General features: G+C 41.4%; 1 protein-coding gene across 4 annotated transcripts in view; it reads left to right on the plus strand.

Annotated features, from left to right (window-relative positions):
- The window catches only part of mmp16a (matrix metallopeptidase 16a (membrane-inserted)), a 109,392-nt gene that overhangs the window by 57,928 nt on the left and 34,611 nt on the right, over window positions 1-16,853 (plus strand). For 3 of the 4 annotated variants that reach the window (XM_079661403.1, XM_079661404.1, XM_079661401.1), the window contains 4 exons: window positions 4,735-4,883; window positions 5,930-5,944; window positions 6,303-6,425; window positions 12,481-12,785. In XM_079661403.1, coding sequence (XP_079517529.1) covers window positions 4,780-4,883; window positions 5,930-5,944; window positions 6,303-6,425; window positions 12,481-12,785 — 547 coding nt within the window. In that variant the 5' untranslated portion in view covers window positions 4,735-4,779. The remainder of the gene's footprint in view (window positions 1-4,734; window positions 4,884-5,929; window positions 5,945-6,302; window positions 6,426-12,480; window positions 12,786-16,853) is intronic. The other variant, XM_079661402.1, reaches the window with a different exon arrangement.

Here is a 16,853-nt window from a genome sequence, read left to right on the forward strand (position 1 = left end):
AAACTGCTTTCTAACGAGGAACAGTTCATCTCCTTTGACCCATTCTACCTATAAACCTTCTCTGAGTAGCCCGGGCTTTGAAACAAATCCTACTTTCTGAAAAATGGTTTTAGCGTCACTGACAAAAACACTCTAATCACAAGCATCATTTTATCAAATGTATTTTTATTATTATTTATTTTTTATTTATGCCATGCCAAATGTCTTCACTGTCAAAAGTCTAACTGAATTATTAACATTATTTGATAATAATTAATATAATTAATATATTTAATGAAACATTATTAATGCACATGTAAGTCGCATGGCGTCCCTGTAACCTGAGGGGACGGAGCTAATATCAGCTGATCGCTGGCAAACGTCAACATCAACAGCCAGCCACCACACGCCATCAGCACGTTCCCATGCCAACCGTGTTTCCTGAGGCACATCTCATTCATAATAGAGTGATCCCATCCCCTCGCAGGTTGGCCTTTTGATGGCACCCATCGACTAATTGGCCCTCCTTCTGCTCGTCAGGTGGTTGAGAGGTGCTCCGGGGACACGAGCGCTCCAAGTTCACCTCAGCTCAGTGCTCGTGTGAGGCATCTGGCTTCTGAGTCACTCCACCTCTCTGCCCTCCATTTCCTCATGTGTTATGTCTGTGGGTGGGAACTATATGGATTTCACCTGAGATTACTTTTATAGTGTGATTGTGTAGTTGTTGGAGACTGTTCTGTACCTCATTGGTCTTATATAGCTGGATAAGAGCCCCAGAGAACCAGCATATTGCATGTTATATATTATATACAGTTAAAAGTATCCTATTAGGGCAGCCAGGATTTGAAACCACAACTTGTTTTTCTCTTAGTGTAGCAAAGGTAAAAAATGAAAAGCACTGTTTGTGAAGAAGTTAGGTGAAGCCGTGTTTTTCCACCATCAGGAGCAAGAGAGAAATGTACTTCAAAGGCGAGTGAAATCAAGTGTGGAGAACCCAAAAATAGGCGCTAATGCATTTTAGCCTTCATCGGGGCACGCTAGTGGACTCCTTATCTTTCCACTTCAAGAGAGCCTTGATTTGTGGAGAAGTTTAACCTCATTAAAGCAGGCCACTCTTTTTTTAACCAAAGTATTATGAGATGAAAGACTTCTTTTTGTTTAAGCATGGTTACCATTTTGTATAATTAATATTACAACTACTACAAATTGCAGATCTATTGAAACACAACCTTGTGCTTACACGATCCCTTGTTATCCATGTACAGAGAGAGAGTATGGGGGGAGGGGTGGTGGGGGGGGGGGGGGGGGAGAGCTTTCTGTCTTATTGAATAAGGAGGGCTGTCAAGCTGCAGCCTCCCGCTCTCAGGAATCCTTACATTGGCAGAACACCGGGAACCATAGATCATGAAGACAAAGAGCGGATCAATAAGAAAGAGAAGAAGGCAGCCTAGCGGGAGGATAGGGAAAGAAAACAGACGGAGATAAGGACAGATAGGAGAGTGAACGGTAGGAAAAAGCAAAAGGCTCGCTGATGATTAAGCAGTTTGAGCATGTCTCTCCTCTAGGATTATAAGAAGTTGGGTCATTATCCAGGAAGAAGTAAACGGGCCCTAGCAGCTAAAGGTGTGCTGTGAAGTAGGCAGTATCAATACCTGCTGTATATCTATTTTGTCTAATATGTTTTAATTCCCGTTTAACTTTTCATAATATATACACTGGCGATACTCAAAACTCAAAAATATCTAACTCCAGAGCGTTAAGAAATCCAAAACACTGATTCAAAACTGATAATCGTTTAAAATTCTCAACATATTTTGTATCTATCAAAAATATTTTTCCGTAATCCATTTATTTTTTTGGTGTTTCAGAATTTCATTACATATTCATGCACCTGTTTTAAAGGAGTTCTCTCTCAGCATTCTATTAGATCCTTTTTCACAATTTTGAAAGGAGGATGGCTACATAAAATAATATGAAGACAGATAACTTTTAGATATACCGGTAAGTTAAAATCAAGGACATTGGGTGCAGCCGTACTTTGGCGTAATGATGGAATCAAAGATCAGAGACTTGGATTGAATCTTTGAAAATGTTTGCAGTATTCATTTATTTGAGATTTGAGCTTCTGTTAGTCTTCAAAAGTCGAAGGGTTAATTTTGATTTCTGTTTGACCATGGAATTGCAAATAGTAGCAAAGAATACAAAGTGATAACAGAAATACCACGTTGCAGGTGTGTGGTTTGAAAGATGTGGACACCTACCAGGCAATATTCTTTTCAATATGTGAAATGTAAAATAAATTATTTAATTTAAATATCTTAAATATCTCTAGTTGTATATCCCTGCTGTACCCAATGTTCTGCTGCCTTACTGTTACAACAGATAAAAGGCATCCGGTGTGACAGCTACACCCTCCGTGTCCTGTCTGTCTCTCCATCTTAATCTCTGAGCACCCCCCTCGCCTCCTCACACACACACACACACACACACACACACACACACACACACACACACACACACACACACACACACACCATCCAATATCCTGTCAATTTCTGAGTGACAGACATATCTAACAGCAGCCTCTTTTCGAATACATGTCTGTGTCTGATAATGGCTGCATTGTCTGGAAGCCCAAACACCTCACTTTAATACATACTGCCAATACCTCCGGAAATGTTGTTTCAGTTGCTGCTTCTCATTTACATAAAAGTGGTGTTGCTCATACTGTGGATACATTTGATAAACAACAAGGAGGATTTCAAAACATCTTAATCCTTTCACATATGACAGCAATGTTAAATGCAAAGTCATTCAAAATGTCCAAAAATTAGAAAACGTAGTCCTACTGTTTGAAAACCCTGATGTCTTCTCCTCTAACTCAATCTACCAGTTGTACAGTGTTCTGAGCTTTTGGTTACTCCATAGCGTTTGGATTTTAGGAAAATATGCAGTGCCACGTCAAAATCAATATCTTTTTTTGTCAATCGGAAAAGCAGCTGGGAATTCACAGAGGCAGTGGTTATAGGTTAGGACAGAGCCAAGCGTGGTTACAAGGAAAGAGGACATGTGAGGGACGGACAGGGATGATTACAGACAGGAACATGGAAAGTAGAAATTAGGAGGAAAAGGAGCGGCTGTAGAGAGTGACTCAACGAGAGAAGATGCGTGTGTGTGTGTGTGTGTGTGTGTGTGTGTGTGTGTGTGTGTGTGTGTGTGTGTGTGTGTGTGTGTGTGTGTGTGTGTGTGTGTGTGTGTGTGTGTGTGTGTGTGTGTGTGTGTGTGTGTGTGTGTGTGTGTGTGTGTGTGTGTGTGTGTGTGTGTGTGTGTGTGTGTGTGTGTGTGTGTGTGTGTGTGTGTGTGTGTGTGTGTGTGTGTGTGTGTGTGTGTGTGTGTGTGTGTGAGATTACAGATCTGTATTGTCAGTACCCGAGCATCCAAATAGGGAATGTCGACCATGCACTGCTTCCCCCTGAGGTGCGTTGAGAGTGCAGGAACCTGACACACATCATAATGTTTTCTCCCACCCACCGAGTGTTAGCGGGAGGAGAGAAGATAGAGAAACAGAGAGCAGAGAATGATGATATTCTTATGAAAATGAAAAGTGAAAGGAGGCAAACTGTAGGTGCGGAGACGTGCAAAACATTTGAACCGTGACATAACATGTTGACATCTGCCATACTGACAGATGTTGGACATGATACGTGTAGGTCATTGTTGCAGAGTGAATCTGTGCATGGGCCAGTTGTAAGGAGACAGGAAGTAGGCAGGCATGGATTTGTCAGTCTACCAATCAAAAGAAAAACTATCTAGCGTCGTTGACAGTGCATGTTGGTTCTTTCTGTTGACGTTGGTTTACATATTTACAAGTGTTCAGGGTCCTTTTGGTATATTTAAACATTCCCAGTCAGATTTCCATTAAACCTGTTTTTTTTCCTGTCCCAGTTTATAGCACTTTATAAAATCTACCAGCAACCCGTCCACTGAGTATCTTAAGAGTCTTTTGTTACTGCTTGGAGCCTGACACTGTCACTGAGGCTGTAGACTCACATTGTTGAATAATGGTTTTCCTTTTATTGCCTTCTCCTCGCCCGCTTCCACCATGCTTCGCTTCCTGTTTAGTGAGTCCCCTCTCAGTGTGTATGCTAACCTGAGCAGCAGGCCGACCGAATGACAGCAGCTTTGACTACATTGTGTAGCAGAAAAACACTCAGTTTCACAGCTCAGAGTTGCAGAATAAAGAATTAAAATGTTCTTCTGTTTTCCATTTGTTGCTTGACGCTTCAATCTTTTAATTGGTTCAATTTCTTTTTATTGGTTGCTTGGCTTAGTTTTTTGCCAAATACAACAAATCTGTTTGCCATTGGAATGATGAAGACGGAGAGAATACACAGAGGCTGGCACTATTTCAATCCCTAAAGTCTCTTCTGTGGGAAAGCTCGAACGATGCCCTCGTCTTCTCCCTGGTTGCAAAGATCTCAGCTGTGATTCCCTCTGGCAGGATTTGATGGGACGCTGAAAGCTATTACACAACAGTCTTCCTCTCACAACCCAAATGCCTTGAAAATAGATGAACTTTTGCACTATAAACTTGTATATAGATGTATTTGTTATTACATATGCCCTATCCTAACCAAAAGTCTTGGGAAAGTGCCTTTAGATTTATATTCTCTGATCCATTTCGTACTGTTTTCCCCTGGAGATCCCTTGTACTGTGATATTTACCATTCCCTATGTGCATGTTTTTGTCCACAGTCATGGCTCCAGAGGTACGGCTACCTCCCCCCTGCAGACCCCAGAATGTCGGTGCTGCGTTCTGCTCGAGTCATGCAGTCCGCTATCGCTGCCATGCAGCGCCGCTACGGCCTCAATGTCACAGGGTCCCTGGACAGCAGCACTGTAGGGTGAGTCACGCTGCTTTAAGGATGCCACAATGTGGGACATGGATTTATGAGCCTTTTGGAAACATGGGTGGGAGACTGGGAGTTATCAAATATAAAAGGATTGTTAGTCATGGTCGGTTGTTGATGGAATCCATTGAACATCCTTTTAAGATATTATCCCTGGTGTGTTGGTGTCATTTGTGCTTGATTTTTATGATTTGATAAACACTACAAGCTGGAATTAAATCAACAAAAATACATCTATTATTTACAACATTTTAGTCAACAACTACACTTAAGTAAACGTGCAGTAAACCAACCGCTTCTGGTAACAGATTTACATAAATTGAAGTACACATCTTCTAAATGGGGCCAAATGGTAGATTCCTCCCCTGTTTTGCATGCATTCGTTTTGCCAGACTTGACTTTACTCCAACATGGATTAAGTGGGAAGTTGTAATTTGATCAAAGGGGCCTTTTACTGAGAGTGCACCTATGTTGTCAGATCAAAGGCTGCAAAAAGCCCAAGTGTTATAACTCTTACATTAAGAGCGGGAAGAACAGTGACAGCGTTTGGTCTCTTTTTGTCTGATCTGTCAAACCTGAATGCATCAGACAAGTGTGGCGTGGGTTTAGAGTAAGAGCTTATTTTTACTACAACAACAATGATATTTCTGAGGTTTACATAAGAGGTCTCAGCAAATTGTACTTTACATTCAGAGTTAAAGCGATATAAGTTATGTAAGGATATTACTGTTTAATGTCTGTTTTTAACCTACTGTCGCTCAGATTATACCTCGTTTTAACCCTGGGGATATCGTTTTACCTGCAAATCACTGAAACCAGTGTTCACTGACATTTGTCCCCACCAACACTGAAATGCCATCTCTGCTACAAATAGCACAGAGCTGAAATTGACCGCTGAACTGTAACGTGGCGATGTGGTGGCCAGCGGTGTGAATGCACACTAACAGCTGTCCAACCACCGGGCTGAAACAGAGAGAAATGTGATAATCTAACAGTGTGCCTGTTTCTCTCTCCTCCTCTGCTTCTCTGTGTCGATGTAGCGATAACACAATAAGGTGAGGATTAAGACAAATGTGCATGTGCTGTGTTAAGATTTCAAAAACACCCTTATGTCTGGTGCGTTTATGCATTTTTATGTGTCTGTTTTGTATGTTTATCTAATACTTCATATCATGTTAGAATTTATTTTACATACAAATGCATATAGAGCTTCATATGAATTATTTCTCATTACTTAAGTTTATAAATATCAAGAGAAACATTGAATCTAAATTGGTTTGTAGTCACGAGGGCTGCAGGATTTAGAAAAAACAAGTAATTGCAACCATCATTATCACGTCATTCCAAATCTGCACCCACAGCAGCATGAACTGTCTACTCCGTGTTGAATGGCCTCCTCTCGTCTTCCTGCAGGTGGATGAAGAAGCCCAGATGTGGGGTTCCTGACCAGGTAGGAGGAGCTTCCAGATTCAGTGTTCGGAAACGGCGGTACGCCCTCACAGGACAGAAGTGGCAACACAAACATATCACATACAGGTGGGTGGTTTTAAATATATGAAGATTACGTCAAGTTTAATAAAGAATAATAATCCAATTTCCCTACAATCCCCATAACCAACCCATCCACACACACTGACTCTACCCATCAACGGGGCTTCTATCAAGTTGTGAAGAAAACCAGTGAATAATATTAACCCAGCATGTGCATCCAGCCAAAAAGAAATAGCATGTGCACACACACTGGCATTTGTACACAAACAGGGCTATTGACCTTTTAATTAAGAAAACACATTCCTTTAAAAGGGCAGAACGAGAAACAGAATTTTGTTCACGCAGTTCTTGCTCTTGTTCATGCTCTTTGTATTCCTTTTAAACAATGATTGGACTGTGTTGCACCTTTTATAGGCTTTTGGGCTTAAACATTTCCCAATTCCCTTTTGTGGATCACATAAGCACATACTGCACACAATATTTGGATTGTACAGAAAGCTACAAGCCATAGAATAAACCAACGTTTACCATTGCTTTAAGCCAAACGGCAAACATTACACACCAGGGATGGGAACGATTGATCGAATATTAGAATATTCAAAATTATTCAGGTATTCGAATATGAGCTATTCATTTTTTTTTTTTTTTGGAGGGGTGCCTAAGTTGATTACATATGATCAAATTGAATAATTCAATGTATTCGACAGTGCCATAGCTAAATGTGTCAGGTCTAAAGGTGTGTTTTGCTCCGCTCACCGGTCCCTCACAGCGGGCAGAGCTGCAGGTGCTGATCTCTCTCTCTCGCCTCCGGTTATACTTCACTCGCGTTTATGTCCAAATCCATCAGATCTAGCTATTTCTAGCTAATGATATGGCTGCTGCCCCTCCCTACACGCAGATCACACAGACTCAAACCTCATCTTTGGCCCAAATGCGGCGCAAATGCTCTCCGCAGCCGTTGTGAGGTTCCGGCGCGAACAGTTCATGAGCGTGCTCCCACGCTCCCTGTCAACACTCGCGACACATGAGCGACACATGAGCCTAAACAACAATAAGCACTGCTTGGCAACCGTGTGTGGCGGCAAAGTACATAGACATTTTGACAGGAGAGATTTAGTTTTGCCGGTATTCAACATATTTTACCAGTCATGGTCCGGTAATTATTTACACTCTAAGAAGAGTCTTACACAACAGACATGGCGTCAAAAAGGAGTAATGTGTGGAAATATTTCGACCAGGTTAGTGAGTGCGATGTAGAGTGCAAACTATGCCAAATTAAACTTACATGCTATACCTTGCTATACCTGCAACTGGAGCAGTGACTATAAATCTCGTTGTATTCTGTACAATGACAATAAAAGCTTTTTGAATTTGAATTTTGAACCTCCGTTCCAGCTGAGAGGGTCTTCTCTACAGCTGGCCTGATTGTGAATCGCCTCCGCAGATGAAAGCTGTAGGCCTATAGCTGTCAAATTGTGATCACCAGTTCAATACATTTGACAAATTCGACTTGGTTTTTACATTTATTTGAACATGTATTCATTTTTTTCCAAAAGTTATTGAACATTTCTTTTTGGAAAAAATGTTTTAGAATTGTTTTTTTTACCCATTTTTTTTTTTATAGGATATGTACATTTCGGTTAACCGGTTAACCGTTTTTTGGGGGGTCGAATATTCGAATATACATTTGCTTTCAAATTCCCATCCCTATTACACACAGTTGTTGCTCTTCAAAAACAGTACTGAACATGAACCAGATGGATCCTCTTAACATGTAGCATCAATGGGAAAAGAGTGTACATGAAAGAGCCGTGCATGCACCAGGGAACTCATCATTAATTTCACAATTCTGAAGCGCATTTCCTGGCATTCGGCTAAATGAGTAATGTATAGAACAACGTGTTATATCATATTTCCCTCTTGATTTAGTGAGGTCAGTAGCCCGTATCATTTTTTCTACATACTATGCCATAGCTTGCCCGCAGCTCCATGTTTTATAGGATAATCCTCAAGAAGTGGGCTTGGTTTTTATTATTTTGCTCTGCCCAGAGGATAAATGTATAAACAGTATTACATGCAGGATTTAATCTAGTGGATCAGCGATCTACAGCTGAAGAAGCGCAGTATATCACTGATGACAGAACTGAACAGATGAGTGCCTATGCATTTTCTCTTTTTAAAAAATCACACTGGGATTTGGATCATTTGTGAGGGCATGGATTTGAAAAGAAGAAAATGAGCAGACTTGGTGGAGAGTGAAGAAGTAAATGGAAGGATTTGAGGAGGTGGGGGGGGGGGTGGAGGGAGTTGGAGGAGAAGCAGCTGCAGAGAGAAAGAGATGAGCTGAGAGGGGAGGAGAGCTGAGGAGGAAACCCCAGTGGAAAGCAGAGGGTGCTTTCTGACAGATTAGGGTTATGTAATGGGGAGGGAGGTGTGTGTGTGTGTGTGTGTGTGTGTGTGTGTGTGTGTGTGTGTGTGTGTGTGTGTGTGTGTGTGTGTGTGTGTGTGTGTGTGTGTGTGTGTGTGTGTGTGTGTGTGTGTGTGTGTGTGTGTGTGTGTGTGTGTGTGTGTGTGTGTGTGTGTGTGTGTGTGTGTGTGTGTGTGTGTGTGTGTGTGTGTGTGTGTGTGTGTGTGTGTGTGTGTGTGTGTGTGTGTGTATGTGTGTGCGTGGCCTTCAGTCAGCACTCAGATTGGCCAGCAGCTGCTCCTTTTAACTCAAATTGATGCAACTAGTGCACTGCCCGTTTCGCAACGTGACTTTTCGGAAACAGGCAGATTCCTTGGCATCCGGTATTTCTGGAGAACTTATCATCCAAACAACTTCACACTCCACAATGCACTTCCTCATCAACACACCCGCCAAGTGTGAGATTGATTAAATTAACAATTGTTGAGAAAATGACAGATAAATACGTCCTGTAGATCTTGCTCTTCCATGTGCTTGAATTGACTCTATCAAACTACGGAGAATTGTACCCTTCATGCTTTACAGTCCTCTCTAAATCAGTACATAATGTGTATACAACACACTACTTATAAAAGTAAAACCTCAGACTTTAAATTGTACTTCCTTTGGTCCTTAGTAATACACCTAATAAACAGTTGTTGTAACAATTAAACAAAGGATAGACATACAGAAGGAGACTGTCCATTTTTGTATATGGAGTAAGAGTATGTAACATTCTTTCTAAAGACATCCATAACCGGTTATCTTTAGCAGTTCTATGTGTCACGCAATGATTCATCTTTACCATTCCGACATGTACCAAAATGTAAAAAAAATATGATATATTTTTCCGTTTTTGTTTTGGTCCTGTCCAAGTGAAGTTGCTGAGATCTGTGAATGGTGACACGGCTACAACAAATTATAAGCGAAATGTTGAAAAACAACTCTGGCATCTAGAAGATATAACGAATGCATGGCTTTTTGTGTAACCACATCCAGTATTTACTGTAGGAATGCACTAATTAGCCTTGGCATCCTACAGTTAGCCCTGCATGCAGCGACCATTAAAGCACATGCATTGTATCCGGAATCATGATCACATCACGGCGTGTCGTATTTGATATGTCCTCAGAGCAGGTTGGAGATTCTTCTCCTTTTTCAGCTTAGATTAAATGCATTGCTCTTAAAGTAGGACACACAAACTGTACAGTGAGATGAGTAATAGAATCAAATAAACGTGTCTTTGTATTCCTCAAGAGGACACAGTTGGTGCTAAAGCCTCTCATTGTAACCCCAGACAGAGCAAGACAAGGACATGTTTTCATGGAGAACCCTTGAGGTGCTAGAATATTTATTCTTCATTTGAATCTCAGAAAAAACATTTGTACCTCTGCAGACTCTCTCTGGGTCAGATGATATGGATTTGAAGTGATTTGATTTGTAATTCTCGCAAATCTCTATCTGCTCTACATAAGCACTTCAAAAGACAAAAGGGCCATTTTGTGTTTCCTCCATAAGTGGCCCCAATCAGACAGACTGTTAGCTCACTCTCCAGCCACCATCGCACTAACAACACTTCAATTGTTCAAGATGGTTTCTGTAATTCAAGAGAACTGGCAGTTCTTGAGATGGAAGCATTTATTACTCACATTTGTTTAAGTACAGTTGAAACAGAACCAATTTCAAGCTTTAATTTGATACAATGTAACAATAACAACCCTCAACCATTTTCTGCTGTAAAGCACTTTAAGCCCTCAGTATGCTACCTTACTAGCATGGCAGGCAAACACAGTTAGCATCTAGCTTTTGAGCCAGGTTTAACTTGAACAGTTTAGGAACTTATTTGGCTCTTAAGAGTGGAGACCAAAAATAGGAGAGATTATTGGACATGTAACATATTAACTTCAAACTTTTTTGAATAAACTCCCATCTTAGTAGATAAAGCCGCTCCATAACTAGTGACTAATTAAAAAAGCTAACGTAATATCTGTCCAGAACAACTTTTTCTACCAATGCATTTCGGATGGCTTTTTTTGTAGCTTTATCTTTAAGAATACCATCAATTAAATTCATTCACGACTGTGTCCTCTGTTTCTGTCAAAATAGAAAAACATTAGCTGCAATTGAAATGTTCACCAAAACTCTGCAAGACTGTAATCGAAGCCAACACAACTTCGCCAAAGAGTTAGTCAGCTGTCAGCATGTCTGTGTTGAAAGAGTAATGAGAAGTACAAGTAATTTGTGGTTTGTGTCAAGTAATCCGGACATTTTTTAATGAACATTGAACATCTTCAGTGGCACTCTATTTATATCTCATAACCAGTCTGTATGCTTCCATTTTCACTGAGTCTGATTCAATAATTAATCTCTTAGCTAACATACAATATTAATTTGCAGTATATCAATGTTCCTTACCCACCATGCAGAAGAAGATGAGCAAGATTCAAGGACAATAAACGCTCTGATAATATTTATTTCTATTATGGAAAGTGACAGCATGACAGCCAAACAGAGATGGAAAAACAAAGACGAGGAAACAAAGGACAGTAGGTGACACATCAAGGAAACAGGCTGGATGGGAGGAGGAAAGGGGATTCCGGCTTAAACTACTTGAAACATCGAAGCAAGGAGAAAGAAATAAGACAAAGAAATTGTCACTTTAATTCCACTCGGCACTTATCACATGAGCATCAGACAACTAGCTTCCCTCTAAACTCAGACAGTGCGCTTAGAGGATACAGAGTGTTGTGTGTTTACAAGCGTCTCAGTTGAGTGATGTAAACTACACCTATCCGTCTATCCTGGGAGAGACACCACATTTTAATAGAGCGTGACACTGTGATATTTTCAAATGAAGTGGAGTGAGTTTTTTCCTGATTGCCCAAACCAGGCGGGGGCTCTCAGCAGGCAGTGGGCTGTTGATAATCCTTAATTAGAAAATAAATTCCAGTGGCAGGAAATTGTCCCGGCCTCTCCACACCTGCAGCAACTCAAAGCCGACGGGGGAGGACTCAGCTGCTTTCTCCCCCAAATCGCTCCATTTAGCTCTCCATGAGCGTGAAATGGCAGCATGCAGGGAAACGGTGATAGGGATGGAGCTTTTAATTTTTTGGGCATAGTTCGACTCTGCAGGTATTATAACTGAATACATCGTTTTGTATCCCACAATTTCTCATGCTTTACAGGTATTGAATGCTTTCTTGGATTCTAAATAACCCAATAGCAGGGCTGCTCGATTATGGCAAAAATCATAATCTCCATTATTTGGGTCAATAATTGTAATTGCGATTATTAAATGCGATTATTCATTGACTTTGAAAACATCCATTTATTGGGGGAAAAAAATTGGAACAATATGTTTTTAACAGTTGATTTCCCTGAACTCCAAGTATAATTCAACTGAAAACCCCCCAAAAAAAAAAAAAGTAATAATAATAAAAAAATTATCGTTTTATTTCGATTACGTTGTTTTCGTAATCGTTGCAAGCCATAATCGTAATCGCGATTAAAATACGATTAATTGAGCAGCCCTACCCAATAGTCTTTTGAGAACCATTTACAATATATTTGCTCATCCTGTTAGTTTTAACATTTACATGACTTCTAGTGTTCTCTCAGTCTAACTTTCCTTTTCTGTATCCCGTGTCTCTGCAGCATAAAGAACGTCACACCCAAAGTTGGGGCGGAGGAGACCCACGACGCAATTCGGCGAGCTTTTGACGTTTGGCAAAACGTGACGCCGCTGCGCTTCGAGGCCGTTCCCTACAGCGAGCTGGAGAGGACCAAGAAAGACGTGGACATCACCATCATCTTCGCTTCCGGTTTCCATGGCGACAGCTCGCCCTTTGACGGCGAGGGTGGCTTTCTGGCCCACGCCTACTTCCCAGGGCCGGGAATAGGAGGCGACACACACTTTGACTCGGATGAACCGTGGACTCTGGGCAACCCCAACCATGACGGTAAGCGGTGGTTAATGTGCTTAGGGATTTTAATGATGGCTGCCAAACAAAAAAAAAAACGTAATTCCCATTTTGCGCAGATGTGCCGAATTCTACTGCCTGTTACGACCCGGCTGCACTCAACTTGTCTCTTTTTTTTATTTTCCATTCGCAAAAGTGGTCCATAGTACCTTGAATTGTCTAAGGTCCAAGCTACCTGAGCCAATACTAGAAGGTGGGTGGTAGACCAACTTGTTTGGCAGGGTACACCATCTTTCCTGGAAGAATCACCAAACCTACAGCAGATTGATGGCACCATCCCAGTTCTTAATATGCCCCTTATTCAATATCTGGCCATTTCAATATCTGGCCATTTGCGCATGATATGAAATCATTTATATCCTCTGGAAGTCTTTGAGTGGCTGAAAGCTAACCTTCACATATATCCTGGTGAGGGACACTGGTATCAGTCACGAAAATTATTTGAACAGCTTTGGGCAACCAGAAATGCTGGAAGACTGTAGTGCAAGGTTTTTCGACTAAGGTCACACAATGATGACTAGAAGGCCGAGTTAACTTGAGGTGACGCAAATTACTACAAGGGAACATACTCTCAGGTTCTACAGGAAGATGCTGAAGTGGAGATCTGTCTGATGTATAAACAACAGCAGTAGCAACCTGAGAAAGCTTTGAGGTGAGCTGTGTTGGAGCAGGAATGGCATAGAATGAGTGATTAGAGCTCTGGATGCTTATTAAGTAAACAGGCCATCATGTTCTCTCACTGAACCACAGATTTTGATGTTCTGCTAGCATGTTATTGGTTTTGCTAGTGGCTTGCTGCAGATTTCCAGTCTGATCTGGTGTGGTTTAAGTCTTGAGGCTCGCACAGTCCCGTCTCTTTGTAAACATCCCAGCCTGCCAGCAGATATCTCCCCTGGTGAGCCGCAGTAATCACAGCACCTCTCACTCCACCTCTCACTCCACTTCGACCTCCAGCTCCTGCCCTCGCTGAGTACTTGCCCCCGGAGCTTTACTGCTTGTCTGGCTGTATGTAAGGCTTTAGCAGGGTCCAAGAGGCATTTCTATTGTGTGGGTTGCATGTTGAGCTGCTTTGGTGCTGTTTAGCATTGCGTTGAGGCCCAACACATCTCTTCTGGTGTGTGTGGCAGCCACGCAACTAAGCTCCAACGTTGGCCTCTGACCCCTCTGCAGCATTCTGTGTAATGATGAAAGGTGCAGGAGTGGATGGAGGAAAGAATGGAAGAAAATAGTGAGAAATAGACATAATCCAAGTAAGGTTAAACGAAGCAGTAAATCCAACCAAGTACGGAAAGTTAAATGGATTCCTTTTTAATATTCTTTACTCTGGGATTGTTAAAGCAGCGAAATATTTGTGTCTCAGAATTTAAAATGTGTTTTCAGCTTTTTTTTTTTTTAATTCATCATTTAATCTAAGGGGCAAAACCTGCCCCATGGTCCATTGAGACAACTCAAAGAGGAGTCATGCCTGTTACTGAGTCACGGGTCAAAACAATGACTGAGCAGGGGACAAGGACACACTCTTAAAACAACAAGGACACAAATGAGAAGGTAAAAAAAAGTCAAGTTACTAGCAGGAAGGCAGCGGAGATAAGAGTGAAAGAGGGGATAAGAGAGAATGGCAGAGTATCACTAGACAAATATTGGAGGTTCAAGAGCTCACAAGAGAGATAGATGGAGAGGGAAAGACAGAGAAAACCATATAGTGACAAGTAAAGGGAAAACATTTGAAGAGGAGAGGAGATGAGTGGGAGCTGTTGAGCGTCGAAAGAGAAGTGTGGAAGACTGAATGTTAAGAAGGAGCGGGGGGGGGGGGGGTTTAGAGGAATAGATAATAGGTTGCGAATGGCTGTGTTTAAGGCATTTGATATTGCCTAGATTAATGAAACGGACAAAAATCAAGGCTATCAACACAAAAACGTTTTGAGATGTCTGCTTTTCACCCACATGATATGCTTAGACAAAACTCATATTAATCATACAAATGTACACATGTGCAGTAGGGTGGTCCTTACTGCCATGTACATTTTCGAATTCATTTATTTTAAGCTCCAACCACCCTAATGGGCAGGTGAAAATCCAGTCCAAGCACACACACACACACACACACACACACACACACACACACACACACACACACACACACACACACACACACACACACACACACACACACACACACACACACCACACCCACACCCACACACACACACACACACACACACACACACACACACAGGGCTGTTGTCCCTGCTGTTGTCCCTTGCAGGAAGGAGAAGCAGCTGTCAGTGAAGGCTATGATTCACCCCTTCAACACTCACATACAGACACACTTTTTCCCTCTACCCCTCCGTGAAATATTAATACACACTTCTGTCAAATCATCCCATAATGCATGTTATTACGCACACTCCAGCTGGCTTTCCTGCCAAATAGGAACATGCACTGGCTGAATCCTGGCACTCGCTATTGCGGGGGGGGTGCTCTTGTTCCTGCATGATGACTTGAATGCATATCTAAAGGCTCTTACAGCTTGACGTTAGCCCACTGAGAGTACAAATATCAGGTACTGGTATTGTTTTATGTCGCGGCACTAAAAGCAACATTTTCTGAGCCAATGCGTAGATTTTGGCCGACCAAAACTCAAAAGTGTATGATAAAAGTACTGCATACTAATGTTACTACTTATAAGTGCCATGTATCAGTATGTGAAATCAGCGCTCCCTTTATCAGCTTCATATGTCAATCTCCTCTGATATGATATCGATAATCTGGCTGCAGTATTTCTGAGCCAGCAGTGCTTTCTTTTCTTTTAGTGATCACATCCAAACCCTGAAATAACTTTGTAGCTCTTTGGCATGGAGAAGTGGTGTGTGGGTGTATTTGTACATTTTGGTACACACAGTTTAATCTTGTAAAACAGAAAGCTTTTCACAATGCAATAAAAAATACATTATAGACTTGATTCCTGTTTTGTAAGCAATACTGGATCTTTAAGGCCATTACTACTAAAAAATCAGACAATTTATTGAACCAAATATTAGTTTTAATAGCAAATGCATAGAGGATAGATGTTCATTTTAATCTAAGTATTGTCTCCAAATCTCTTCCGGCAGAGGTAGATAATTCCCTATATTTCCAATGAAACTAGCTCCTAGGATTTGTAATCCATCTGTCATCCATCTCCTCCTGTATCCACGCTTGGTCGACAGCTGGGAATGATGTAACTTTAGCTCGGAGCAGCACATTACGTCTGTGTCAGGCTTTTCCTATTCCTCATCCCTCTTTCTTTGAGTCTCCTCTCCCTCCTTTTATTGATTTTTAAAAGTTACAACTACACACACTCTGTAGATGAGCTGCCGTCCAGTAAGCTGCCCTGTACCTTAATCCTCCGCGGTGTTGTCGGGAAGGACCAGTTGCCCTAGCGATCGTCGCCAGAGATGTTTTCTGTTGTTGTATTGGATGATGACATCACGGCTGCACATTGGAGGATTAATCCCCAGCTGCATGGTGATAAACACTCTCAAACACGTTTTGAAGTACTCACACATACTCCCACCCTCGCTCTCACACACACTTATGCATCTGCACAGTTTTGTTTGCACCTCAGCCCGTGCTGCAACTCTGAGAAGAGAGGATTACTCAGAAGTTACATTCGGTGGGATTTTTAGCACACACAGCAGAATGAAGTTCTTATTAGGATTAGCTAATGGTAACAGAGAGTTGGAAACACAGTCTGTAGCAGCTGCTTTATATAAGTGTGTGATTTGTCGTTTTTATCAAAGAGGAGAGTGTGATGTCAGCAAAATCTAACCCTATAAAATGCAGATAAGCATCCAGAAAGTGTGACGGATCTGAGGATTTGGTTGCAAAATGTTGATTCCTGATGGAATTAAGTACACTTGCTACTCAATATGTTGCATATTTTAATGACAGTATTTTTTTACAACACAGAGTTGCATTAATCTAAATGCCTAATTTCCCCTCTAAACCTCAATTTGTATCCTCTTTTTACAAAGTATACTTTTGCATTTCCACCCTCACTCCCTC

Source organism: Notothenia rossii, assembly GCF_949606895.1.
Source record: "Notothenia rossii genome assembly, chromosome: 12".
NCBI classification, from domain to species: Eukaryota; Metazoa; Chordata; class Actinopteri; order Perciformes; family Nototheniidae; genus Notothenia; species Notothenia rossii.